A 12,140-nucleotide genomic window follows, 5' to 3' on the forward strand; every position below is an offset into this window, starting at 1 on the left:
GCGCATAATGTTGGAAGTATAAGGCAGAACGACAAGGTAGCTCCGGGCTAACAGCATCTGTTTATGCTCCCTGCTCAGCCCCGGTATAAAGTTTGCTTGCTTAACATAATTGCTATTGCGACTTCTAGTGGACACATTAAGAACAGCAGTTTCTTTCATTGAAAAATAGCAGATCATTTTACGTTACATTCCAAAGCGACTTCCAGTTAAACACAATTGTCCAGTAGTTCAATGTACAACAAATTAATCAGTGCCAGTCAATGCAATCCATGTAATGCTAGGAAGGATTTACGGGGAACCCATTTGATTCCTACCTGTTCCACGGTTATATAGCGGCACAAGTTGGTGGGTGCTATCCTGGTCATTTCTCTGAGTGAGAAATACGTAAGTGTGGCATGAGAGCGTGTGCATGGGTTGAATTGCGTGTGTCTCACGCCGAATGCGTGAGACTTGGTCTTATTAATCGCCCCCGGTGGATTGCACGAATAATTTGCACTCCGATATCGCCTCTCATCAAAAGGGCATGCCAATGTGAACACATGAAATCTGTGGTGAACGCGGGTTCAAATACTCAAAACCGGGTTATGTTCCAAACGTACCCGTTTATGTGATAAAACCGGCTTTGTGGAATACCCAACGGAAGATGTGAGGTTATCATCACAACACTACACATAGGGCACACATGTCTTAACCACAGTGTGAACATTGAGGTTATCATCACAACACTACACATAGGGCACACTTAACCACAGTGTGAACATTGAGGTTATCATCACAACACTACACATAGGGCACACTTAACCACAGTGTGAACATTGAGGTTATCATCACAACACTACACATAGGGCACACATGTCTTAACCACAGTTTGAACATCATAGGCAAACATGAAACAGAGGTCTGTCCAAAATGTAATGGAAGAGAAACAGTGGAGCACGAGAGGGAGGGAGGGTGGGGGAGAGACGGAGGGGGAGGGAGGGGGAGAGACGGGGAGGGAGGGAGGGGGAGAGGGGGGAGGGGGAGAGACGGAGAGGGGGAGAGGGGGAGAGACTGAGAGGGAGGGGGAGAGACGGAGAGGGAGGGACAGAGAGAGGGAGGGAGGGGGAGAGACAGGGAGGGAGAGGGATGGGGAGGGAGGGGTGGAGGGAAAGAGAGGGAGGGGGAGAGACGGAGAGGGAGGGAGGGGGAGGGAGAGAGAGAGGGAGGGACAGAGAGAGAGGGAGGGACAGAGAGAGGGAGGGGGAGAGACGGAGAGGGAGGGAGGGACCGAGGGAGGGAGGGGGAGGAAGGGAGGGACGGAGGGAGGGAGGGGGAGGGAAGGAGGGGGAGAGAGGGAGGGGGAGAGACGGAGAGGGGGGGAGGGAGGGGGAGAGAGGGAGGGGGAGAGACGGAGAGGGGGAGGGAGGGAGGGGGAGAGGGGGAGAGACGGAGAGGGAGGGAGGGAGGGGGAGAGACTGAGAGGGAGGGGGAGAGGGAGGGAGGGAGGGAGGGGGAGAGACAGGGAGGGAGGGAGGGGGAGAGACAGGGAGGGAGAGAGGGATGGGGAGGGAGGGGTGGAGGGACAGAGAGAGAGGGAGGGAGGGACGGAGGGAGAGAGGGAGGGACAGAGAGAGGGAGGGGGAGGAAGGGAGGGACGGAGGGAGGGAGGGGGAGGGAGGGACGGAGGGAAGGAGGGGGAGAGAATTGATTAATTATCAGGTAATATTTCACATCTTCTGAAACGTTCTTGGATGCCAGGGGTGAAACGGAATTACTATATATATATATGTGGGCATTAATGCCTACAATGCAACTAATTATTTAGATTTTAGTTTCCAAATTTCCAATGAGGTTGTCCAAAGTAGCATGAGAAACATATTGACCTTTTGTCTGTCTCTGCTCCTGTATTACAGCTAAGCTATGTATCCTAATTCGTACTTACTGAAGTCACATATTTTGTTCAATCATTTAAATTGTGAAGACAATGACAAAAACGCACTATATAATCCATACATTGTAAAACATAACATAAACATGTACAAGTTTTATTGAGAGTTCAAATACACACAAAACAAATAAAGGTAAAACAGAATCTCGGTGAAAGCAACAATCCCCATATTTAATATTCCCTGCAAGACATGAAAAGTGCTCTGTGTTACGTCACAGCGTTAAGATTGAATAACAAACATTCAAAATCAAATGTTGAGGTAGGATTCCGATGCGGTGTTGGAGCTGCTGGTGTTACCCGCACCCGTCACGTGGTACACATCTGGGAGCGGAGAGAAAAACACGCTGCGTGTCAAGGTGAGAGGTGATATCGTCTCTCTGTCTGTCCCTCTGTCTGTCCCTCTGTCGGTCGGTCGGTCCCTTTGTCTATCCGTCTGTCTGTCTGTCACTCTGTCTCTCTATCCCTCTTTCTGTCTGTCTGTCTGTCTGTCTGTCTGACTGTCCCTCTGTCTCTCTGTCTGTCCCTCTGTCAGTCGGTCGGTCCCTTTGTCTATCCGTCTCTTCGTCTGTCACTCTGTCTGTCTATCCCTCTGTCTGTCTGTCTGTCTGTCTGTCTGTCTGACTGTCTGTCTGTCTGACTGTCCCTCAGTCTGTCTATCCGTCTCTTCGTCTGTCACTCTGTCTGTCTATCCCTCTGTCTGTCTGTCTGTCTGTCTCTCAGTCTGTCCCTCAGTCTGTCCGTCCCTCTGTCTGTCTGTCTGCCTCACCGCGTCGTCCTCGTATCCTGTTGAGGAGCGCCCATCTGCCAGTCGACGATCCTCCTCCACTGGTAGTCTGGAGAACACATGGTTAAGTTAAGGGCCTGGTGTGGTTAAGGTAAGGGTTTGGTTAAGGTAAGGGTCTGGTGCGGTTAAGGTTTGGTGTGGTTAAGGTAAGGGTCTAGTGTGGTTAAGGTAAGGGTTTGGGGTGGTTAAGGTAGGGGTTTGGTGTGGTTAAGGTATGGTTTGGTGTGGTTAAGGTAAGGGTCTTGTGTGGTTAAGGTAAGGGCCTGGTGTGGTTAAGGTAAGGGTCTGGTGTGGTTAAGGTAAGGGTCTGGTGTGGTTAAGGTAAGGGTCTGGTGTGGTTAAGGTAAGGGTCTGGTGTGGTTAAGGTAAGGGTCAGGTGTGGTTAAGGTTGGGTGTGGTTAAGGTAAGGGTTTGGTGTAGTTAAGGTAAGGGTTTGGGTTGGTTAAGGTAAGGGTTTGGGTGGGTGAGTGCAACCTATGCTTAATATCCTCAATATAAACTCAAGTTAAACCGAGAACAGTTGGAGGTAGATGGAGAACAGGTGGAGGTAGATGGAGAACAGGTGGAGGTAGATGGAGAACAGGTGGAGGTAGATGGAGAACAGGTGGAGGTAGATGGAGAACAGGTGGAGGTAGATGGAGAACAGGTGGAGGTAGATGGAGAACAGGTGGAGGTAGATGGAGGTAGATGGAGAACAGGTGGAGGTAGATGGAGGTAGATGGAGAACAGGTGGAGGTAGATGGAGGTAGATGGAGAACAGGTGGAGGTAGATGGAGAACAGGTGGAGGTAGGTGGAGAACAGGAGAACAGGTGGAGGTAGATGGAGAACAGGTGGAGGTAGATGGAGAACAGGTGGAGGTAGATGGAGAACAGGTGGAGAACAGGTGGAGGTAGATGTAGAACAGGTGGAGGTAGATGGAGAACAGGTGGAGGTAGATGGAGAACAGGTGGAGAACAGGTGGAGGTAGATGGAGGTGATTACGAACCCGGGTCTGGTTGGAGGAGGAGTTGAGGGCTGGGACGGTTCTGGACAGAGCAGCTCGGATCTGAAGGAGCAACAAGCAGGTCACAAATCCTTATTTTGTATTTTAACGTTAAAACCACGACTGTATACAGTCCATTCTGTAAGGAAATACTTGATTTATTACAGGGGTCATCAATACATAGTAGTCTTTCAGATATTCAGAAATGTAAAAGTAAACCATTTGTTCCATTTTGCCCAAAGATAGCATACCTTTGGGTCCATGAGGGTCCCGAACACAAGAATGAAGAACCCCTGAAAAGAAATCATAGATGAGGAGCGCTCTTTATCCTCGCATATCAACATTTCATGAAACACAACATCTCAACTCTAGGCTGGGGCCCAGCGCCCCCCTGTGGTTCAGCACTGCTAGTGGACCTAGCGCTTTCTGAACCTTCGAGCCCGAGCTGGAGCGTGTGACGTCATCACGCTCTTGCGTCAGCGGAAGACCAACGGAAAATATACCAAGCAAAAAATAATATTTGAAAGTAGAATATCTTAAAAATAAGCGCATGATTATTCTAAGGCCCAGTCCACACTCATACATATTCTTAAAGACACGATGAGAGAGACTCTAAGGCTCGATCCCAATACTTTGCTTGTTTCAAAATCTCAGCCCTACCCCTCGCTGATGCGCGTTCACGCGCCGTGGAGCCATGTCCCAATACCAGTTTAAAGGTAGCATAAGGGGTAGGGGGAGGGCTAACATCCCCTCAAAATTGAGATTTTCGATGGGCACCCTCAAAGCGCTTCAGTTCTGACTTGCTCCCACAATACCTTGCGAGAAAACGGAAAATCAAGAAATATCCTAGACAAGATGGAGGGCGAAAAGATGCGACAGGATTGGAAAAACACAAATGTAAGTGTTTTCTCTGTAGTTAACTATTAATTATTTTATTAATTATACTCTGCAGCCCGGCCGTGGGCTACAGCGGCCGGGCTGCTGGATATCATACGACATGAGCCCCGGCAGCTCCCCGACCGCGGGCCGCCCGGCCCCGGTCCACAGCCGGGCTGCGGAGCCCAGCGGTCGGGGAGCTGCCGGGGCTCATGTCGTATGATATCCAGATCTTCCATGTTCTATTGACTCCAGGTTAAAAATAAGCTTTATTTTAATTCTCTTCTCAATGTCTGGCTTAGATGATATGCTAGAATCCCCGTTTACTATATGACTATATGCTCTGTAAGGTGACCTTGGGTGTCTTGAAAGGCGCCTCTAAATGAAATGTATTATTATTATTATTATTATTATTAATTCAAAAAGGCTAATTAGAAACGGGATTGGGCCTTAAACCTGAAACCGTCCATTCCCAAAGTGACAGGACCTGAGTACGAAACACATTTGTACGATTGTGTAGCATTGTGTAGCATCTTATCCTAGCTATCTTTGCTGTATACAGGGAATTGGTTAACCTAGTGATTGTTAGCGCTTGGCACTTGGTTCTATGAACTTCCTTTCTGTACCCACAGCGATAAATTGTTTCTCTTTCTTCTGTAAGTGGCTTTGGATAAAAGCGTCTGCCCTAAATGTAAATGTACGATATGACGTCCACATACCTGTAAGGAGTTGAATAGCGCAAAGGTGACATGAAGCCCCAAATTCCTCGGAGCCACCATCAACCCAACACCGAGAGCCCAGGTGAGCCCGAAGGTGGGGAACAAGATGGCCACGCTTCTTAAGATGACCAGCAGAGTGTTCTTCTCCTCGGAGTGGCTGCTCTCAACGCCGCGGCGCAGCATCTTCGTCAGCACCACGATCAGGATGACAAAGTTGATGAAGACGATGACCCCGGCGGGGATGATGAAGGCCAGCAGGGCGAAGGTGTCCTCCCACCTCAGCCAGCAGCCGTTGTTGTCCCGGATGTACCCCTGGGGAACCTGCGGCGCCGTGGCCGCCACCGTCACCACGGCGATGACCAGGGGCGCGCCGTAGCCCAGCGAGAAGCCGATGGCCAGCATGGTGGCCTTGGACATGTGGGAGAAGACCATGACCGTCCGGTAGAAGAGCAGCAGCGCCGACACCAGCATCCAGAAGAAGAGCGCCAGGTAGAAGAGGTGGATGAAGAAGGTGGCCGCGCTGCAGGCCGCCAGGGGCACGAACTCCGTCGGGTCCGTCTCCGAGGTGATGGCGGCGCCGATGATGAACCAGATGTCGGCGATGAGCAGGGACACGGCGATGTTGACCAGCGACACGTGGCGCAGGTAGGAGGTGGTGTTCCTGGTCATGGCCTTCCAGGTGAGCGCCTCGATGATCAGACAGATGACCAGGCTCACGATGGAGATGGCCACGCCGATGTAGGTGATGATGTCCAGGGCCTCCGCGGCTCCCGGCGGGAGGCCCGTGGACATGAGCATGGAGAAGGAGGTCAGGTGGTCGCAGTTGCATTCCACCACGTCGTCCACGTCCGAGACGAAGGTGCATCCCTCGTCGTCCCAGCCGCCCTGAAAGTCGAGCAGCTGGAAGTTCCAGAAGACGCACTGCGGGTCCTCGGTGAGCGAGGTGTTCCGCTTGCGGTAGGACAGCGTCAGGTTGGGCCGCAGCGCCCTGGACCCGTTCAGCTGGATCAGCACCACCGCCGCGTTGATCAGGATCTCCGGCCCGGTGGCGTTGGCGTCCTGGCTGGCGTTGAAGCTGGTGTTGGTGCGGGGGGGCAGGACGTTGCTCAGGGTGGAGAAGGTGATGGTAGTGATGAAGGTGTTGGTGAGGTTGGTGTTCTGGAGATTGATGACCAGGCTGGAGTTGATGTCGGCCATGAAGGAGTCGCTTAACTGGGTTCTGTTCAGCAGGATGCTGGACGTGGTGACGGAGAAGTCGTCCCCGCTCAGGAACTGGGTGATGGTCTCCATGGAGCCCAGGAACAAGGAGCTGGTGTTGAGGGATCGGTTGGCGTTCAGATTAGCCCACGATTCGATGGTGTCGTTGCCAACGATCACATCCACCGTGTTCAGGATGCTCTGCAGAGAGAGGACGTGGGTTGAGCACATGGTTCCTCCTGTGTGCACCCGGAGGGCGTGTCAGTGTGTCAGTGTGTCACTGTGTCAGTGTCTCACTGTGTCAGTGTGTCACTGTGTCAGTGTGGGGGGGGACCCAACTCACCTGCATGGTGCTCTCCACGATTTCCGTGCTCACGTTGCCCACGTTGGTCAGGATGTCAACGATGGCTGAAATGGTGACCGGGGAATCCGTTATTTGGGTTTGATTGTCCTTGACCAAGCCACTGAGGTCTGCCACGAACGTTGGAACAGTATTCTGATTCAAACTCTGAAAAGAAGAAAAAAGGAAATATCTATAACTTATTAACATGAAGCATATTGTGTTATATATATTGTACACTGGATAATCTTACCCCCTTACCCCTCTCTTGCACACTTATTATATGGTGTACATCCTGGCACTTAATGTACGCAATTAATGTATGTTGTACATCCTTGAACTTAAAAATAGTATTTAATTTTACTAATAGTAGGGAAAATTGTGTGGCATCTTATCCTAGCTATCTCTGTTGTATACGGGGAATTGGTTAACCTAACGATTGTTAGTGCTTGGTTTCTATTAACTTCCTTACTGTACCGAGTTCTACAGCAATATAATGTTTGTCTTTCTTCTGACAAATGTACGGTACTTATTGTAAGTGGTTTTGGATAAAAGCGTCTGCTAAAGGCCCTGAATGAAACCTCGGGCCGACGCCAGCCAGCTTGTATATGATCCATCCATTGTGTGTACCTCGGACTGGGTCAGGAGGTCGTTGATCCTGGTGAGGATGCAGGTGTTGATCCGGGTCAGCCACACCCCGCTGGCCTGGCACTCAGCGAGGCGCTCCCCCTCCAAACCGATGTCACAATCGGGACGGGACTCGTCCCCCACCCCGCCCTCGCCGTACAGCGTGTTGTTGCAGATGACTGCTACACACGACAAACAAACACGAGGAGAGTGGACCGCATTTTTATGGGCTGCATTTATACAGCGCTTTCCTAACTAGTGGCCTCTCAAAGCGCTTTACAATAATGCCTAACCTTCACCCATTCAATCACACTCAACAGCCAGCTCGTCGGGAGCAGTTAGGGGGAGGCGTCTGGCTCAGGGACACCTCGACACTCGGCTAGGAGGAGCCGGGGATCGAACTAGCAACCTTCAGGTTACCAGCCGACTCGCTCTACCTTCTGAGTTTCATGCCGCCCAAGAAGCATCCCTCGACTGGTTGTAGAGCTATAACTATAGAACTATACATGTGGCGATAGTAACACTAGTGTGACTTTGAGACCTGCTGCAGGCAGGATACTTACAATTATGATATCTATAATACTTAGAGCTATAACTTGAAGAGCTATGATTTATTCATTTCATTTCTGTCAAATGAAATGCGCTCATTTCGTGCGATTGAGGGCATCCCTGATGAGTTTGGGCTCCACCACATCGGTGCTCACAACGTCATCATGGCTCCCCCACCACCGGTGAGGGAATGCAATCACTTCCCTCTTGACAAATGTAACCTACAGCGGCTTTCAACACGAGTGTTACTATTCTAGACTTAGTCTCTCTAGGCCTCTCGACCCCTCTGACCTGCTGCTGTGATGATGTTGAGCCGGCTGCTGGCCTGGAAGCCGGGGATGCCTATGACGCGGCAGATGGTGGTAACCGTGGTGGGCGTGCAGTCGAACCTGTAGTCATATTGCACACAGTTGTTTCCCTGCTCCACGCTCTGCTGCACTGTTCCTGGTGGACAAAGGGCGGGAACATTCACATCCTGTGTATTCCTATTTTTTTACTTTTTATGATACAAAACTTGATGTACATAAAATCTTTTTCTGAAGCTAGGACGTTACCTGATGGTAGGACTGTAGTAAATAATACATTTCCTACTGAGAACGTGTTGTGAGTGCTGTAGTTCAAAGTGAGCCTGAGAAAATATTTTTCTAAAGCCACATAGTTTAAGACGTAAAGAGTTCAAAATGTTTGTATGAAGGTTAAAGGCTGACTTCCATTATAAAAAATAATATTTAAAAACTAGAATATCTTCTAAGAGTATCTAAGAGTTAGAAATATTTATAGTATAGTAGCGTGTATTCCAACCTAATATGAACATTTTAAAAGTGGAAAGGTAGCTGTGGAGGTGTGGCGGCGTCTGGCCTGCAGGGGGAGTATGGAGCACCGGGTCTGCTGGGGTGATGGGGTCTGATTGCGGACAGGTGTCTGCAATCGGACCCAATCAGGAAGTGTGTATTTATGTGCCTGCTTGTCTTTCAGTGAGTGTTGGGAGAGAGAGAAGGAAGACGCTCTCTGCGAGCCAGAGAGAGCGTCGCTAGACCACGGGACGGACTGAACGAACATTCGTCGTTGTCCATTTGTTCGTGTACATTGTGTTTATTTGCCACGAACGGGAAATAAACCGGAGTTCGCTTCATTTTCACCAAGAACTGTGTCCTGACTCGTCTGAACCCGTTACAGTAGTCTCTCCATTTCTTTGGAAGGAGTAAGGCCCCAAAGTTTGTAGTGCATAAGAAAGAAAGCAAAAGAAAGACTAAGAACAACAAGAGTTGTGTGCTTGCAGCACTCACCACATTAACTGGGATGTCCTTGGAGCTGTGACTGTAGGGTGGTGCTTACCTGGTGTCACACCGACCCACTGGGCCCTGTAGGGCGGCTGGACACAGCATCTCCGCGGCGTATCTGTATTGCCGCCGCCCCTACAGGCGGCGTTGCTCTCTCTCTTGACCAGGAGGACGGGAGCTGCCAGGAGGGTCGTCGTGGTGAAGCGCCCACGCTGGATGAACCTCAGAGCACCGCTCACCAGCGTGCAGGTGAATGCACCTGAGACCAACCAATGACAAGAGGCACAGAGGCGGACGTGACCACTCAACACATGGGCGATGCTGACGGCGTGGAGGTGAGCGCTGGGGGCCCGGGGACTCACCCCTGTCCGAGGGGACCAGGTTGCTGATGGTCAGCCTGGAGCCTGTGGCGCTACTGGTTATCTGGAAGCGGCCTCGGTTCTGGACGGGATTGGTGCCCAGAGTCCAGGAGACGCCGGTCACCCCCGCGATGCCCGCCTGGGGAGGCGGGGGTCCACAGGTCAGTGTCCGGGCCTGGCCCGTGTACACCGGGCTGGGGAAGGTGATGGGGTCAGGGCCTGTCAGGGGAGGGCAGAGTGGAGGCGTTCACAAACATGAATATCACAGGATTATGTGCAGGGGCATCTATCATACGAGTATAAGTATCTATCATACGAGTACATGTATCTATCATACGAGTACAAGTATCTATCATACGAGTACAAGTATCTATCATACGAGTACAAGTATCTATCATATGAGTACAAGTATCTATCATATGAGTATAAGTATCTATCATATGAGTATAAGTATCTATCATATGAGTATAAGTATCTATCATATGAGTATCTATCATATGAGTATCAGCATCATATGAGTATCAGCATCATATGAGTATAAGTATCAGTATCATATGAGTATCAGTATCATGAGTATGAGTCTCCATCCTCTCTGACTGACTGATGAAGGGTTCGGTGGTTAAACCCAGCACCGCGGCGATGGGCTCAAAGCTCTGCGTCAGGTTGAGGTTGGCGGCCGTCAACTCTCCATCAACCACCGTGGTCGTCCTGATAGTGAAGTCGACGACGACACTTCCCGCGCTGGCAAACAGAACAGTCCGTTAGCATCCAGCTCCATCATGTAGGATGTAATCTACGATCTGAATATCTATATATTTATATTAGTGCTGTCAGTTAAACGCGTTATTAACGGCGCTAACGCAAACCAATTTTAACAGCGTTAATTTTTTTATTGCGCGATTAATGCAATTTTTTTATTTATTTTTTTTATTTTATTTTCAAAACAAAGAAGCAGCAGCCTGACTGCTATGTTCAAGGTATGTTTGTATGTGCATAGTTTAATTGCACTATAGGCTGTTTTTTTGTATCGTCCTGTTTTGATCAGTATATGCCAATACTGTTATCAATAAAAAAACATATGCACAAGGCAAGCCGATGTACTTCTCCATGTTGATTAGAGCATTAAAATGAGAACAATTAATGGTACAAAGAAATCAAGGGATATTTAGCGTAGATTTTTTTTTTTTAGCTAGGTATGACATTAATGCGATTAATCGCGATTAAATATTTGAATCGCTTGACAGCACTAATATATATATATATATATATATATATATTATATTAGAGCTGTCAAGCGATTAAAATATTTAATCGTGATTAATCGCATTAATGTCATAGTTAACTCGCGATTAATCGCAAATTCTTTTTCTATGCTAAATATCCCTTGATTTTTTTGTCCCATAATTCTTCTCATTTTAATTCTCTTATCAACATGGTGAAGTGCATCGGCTTGTCTTGTGCAAAAGATTTTTTTTTTATTGATAACAACATTGGCATATACTGATCAAAACAGGACGATACAAAAAAAGAGCCTATAGTGCAATTAAACGACTGCTTTGAACAAATGTCATTTGAACATAGCAGTCAGGCTACTGCTTCTTTGTTTTGAGCCAAAGAAAAAAAAAAAAATAAATTTTTGTCAATAAAATATTTGCGTTAATCGCCCGATAATTTTTTAACGCCGTTAAAATTGGTTTGCGTTAACGCCGTTAATAACGCGTTTAACTGACAGCTCTAATATATATATATATATATCTCTCATATGAGTATAAGTATCTATAATATGAGTATCAGTATCATATGAGTATAAGGTCACATGGTAATCTGACAGTTCAGAATTCCTGCACCAGTGGCAAGAATGGGGGCCAATAATACCTATAATACCTATTTTCATAGGTATATATATATACTATAATACCTATGAAAATGGTATTGATATGGTTATGCATCATATAATAACATGGTACCTGAATCCTCGCACATTAATCGACCTGAATCCTGTGAGCGATCGATAGTTTGCCTCCAGCTGTGAGAGAAGCAGACTGTGAGTTCAGGTCTGTCACGTCTACAGAACAGAATGTGGCGGAACATAGACCCACCACTGGCTGTACTCTTCCTCTCAGGGCTATGAACTGGCTGCTCGTTGGAATACTCAGTTCTGGAGTGAAGGTCAGGTCTAGGGTCAATAACATGACCACCTCGATCTCATCTGAAAGGCACAAGAGAACACGCATCATATCCTTCACATGATTGCAGTGATCGTCATCTATCACATCCTCCGTCCTCCATCATCATCTTTGACCTACTTTGGCTCATCGACAACATCTTTCTGTTGCTACGACAACCGTTTAACCAATGCCTCGTGTGTGAATCTGAGCTTGTGATACTTTAGTAATTAATAATGAATGTTTCCTCCAGATTGTCACACTACAAAGGTAGTCGTGCATCCGGTTTGGGTTTGAGTTAACCACTGTGACGACCCCCTGCACCCCTTAAGGC

At 48.4% G+C, this 12,140-nt stretch overlaps 1 protein-coding gene across 2 annotated transcripts; it reads right to left on the reverse strand.

Annotated features, from left to right (window-relative positions):
* Positions 1 to 2,010: 2,010 nt before the first annotated feature.
* On the reverse strand, positions 2,011 to 11,890 carry LOC132449607 (adhesion G protein-coupled receptor F4-like). Of its 2 annotated transcripts, none has more exons than XM_060041336.1 (13): positions 11,741 to 11,890; positions 11,609 to 11,667; positions 10,243 to 10,382; positions 9,645 to 9,860; positions 9,338 to 9,541; positions 8,294 to 8,440; positions 7,457 to 7,635; positions 6,830 to 6,994; positions 5,290 to 6,687; positions 3,946 to 3,987; positions 3,698 to 3,757; positions 2,694 to 2,760; positions 2,011 to 2,248 (listed from the first exon to the last, which is right to left on the reverse strand). In XM_060041336.1, the coding sequence occupies exons 1-13, from the start codon at positions 11,876 to 11,878 to the stop codon at positions 2,175 to 2,177; spliced, it is 2,889 nt and encodes a 962-aa protein (XP_059897319.1). In that variant the 5' UTR covers positions 11,879 to 11,890; the 3' UTR covers positions 2,011 to 2,174. The 2 variants fall into 2 exon arrangements, with proteins under 2 accessions (XP_059897319.1, XP_059897318.1); XM_060041335.1 differs by having other exon boundaries at positions 8,294 to 8,446.
* Positions 11,891 to 12,140: the final 250 nt, after the last annotated feature.

Source organism: Gadus macrocephalus, chromosome 21 (assembly GCF_031168955.1).
Source record: "Gadus macrocephalus chromosome 21, ASM3116895v1".
Classification (NCBI taxonomy): Eukaryota; Metazoa; Chordata; class Actinopteri; order Gadiformes; family Gadidae; genus Gadus; species Gadus macrocephalus.

What these genes read in the sequence shown, in the direction of transcription:
- LOC132449607 (XM_060041335.1), bottom strand. Translation starts at nt 11,878, where the DNA reads ATGATGCGTGTTCTCTTGTGCCTTTCAGATGAGATCGAGGTGGTCATG. An exon ending in CAACATCATCACAGCAGCAG is followed by an intron (nt 7,636 to 8,293) that starts GTCAGAGGGGTC and finishes TGTCGTGTGTAG; the next exon opens with CAGTCATCTGCAACAACACG. An exon ending in TCGTGGAGAGCACCATGCAG is followed by an intron (nt 6,688 to 6,829) that starts GTGAGTTGGGTC and finishes CTCTCTCTGCAG; the next exon opens with AGCATCCTGAACACGGTGGA.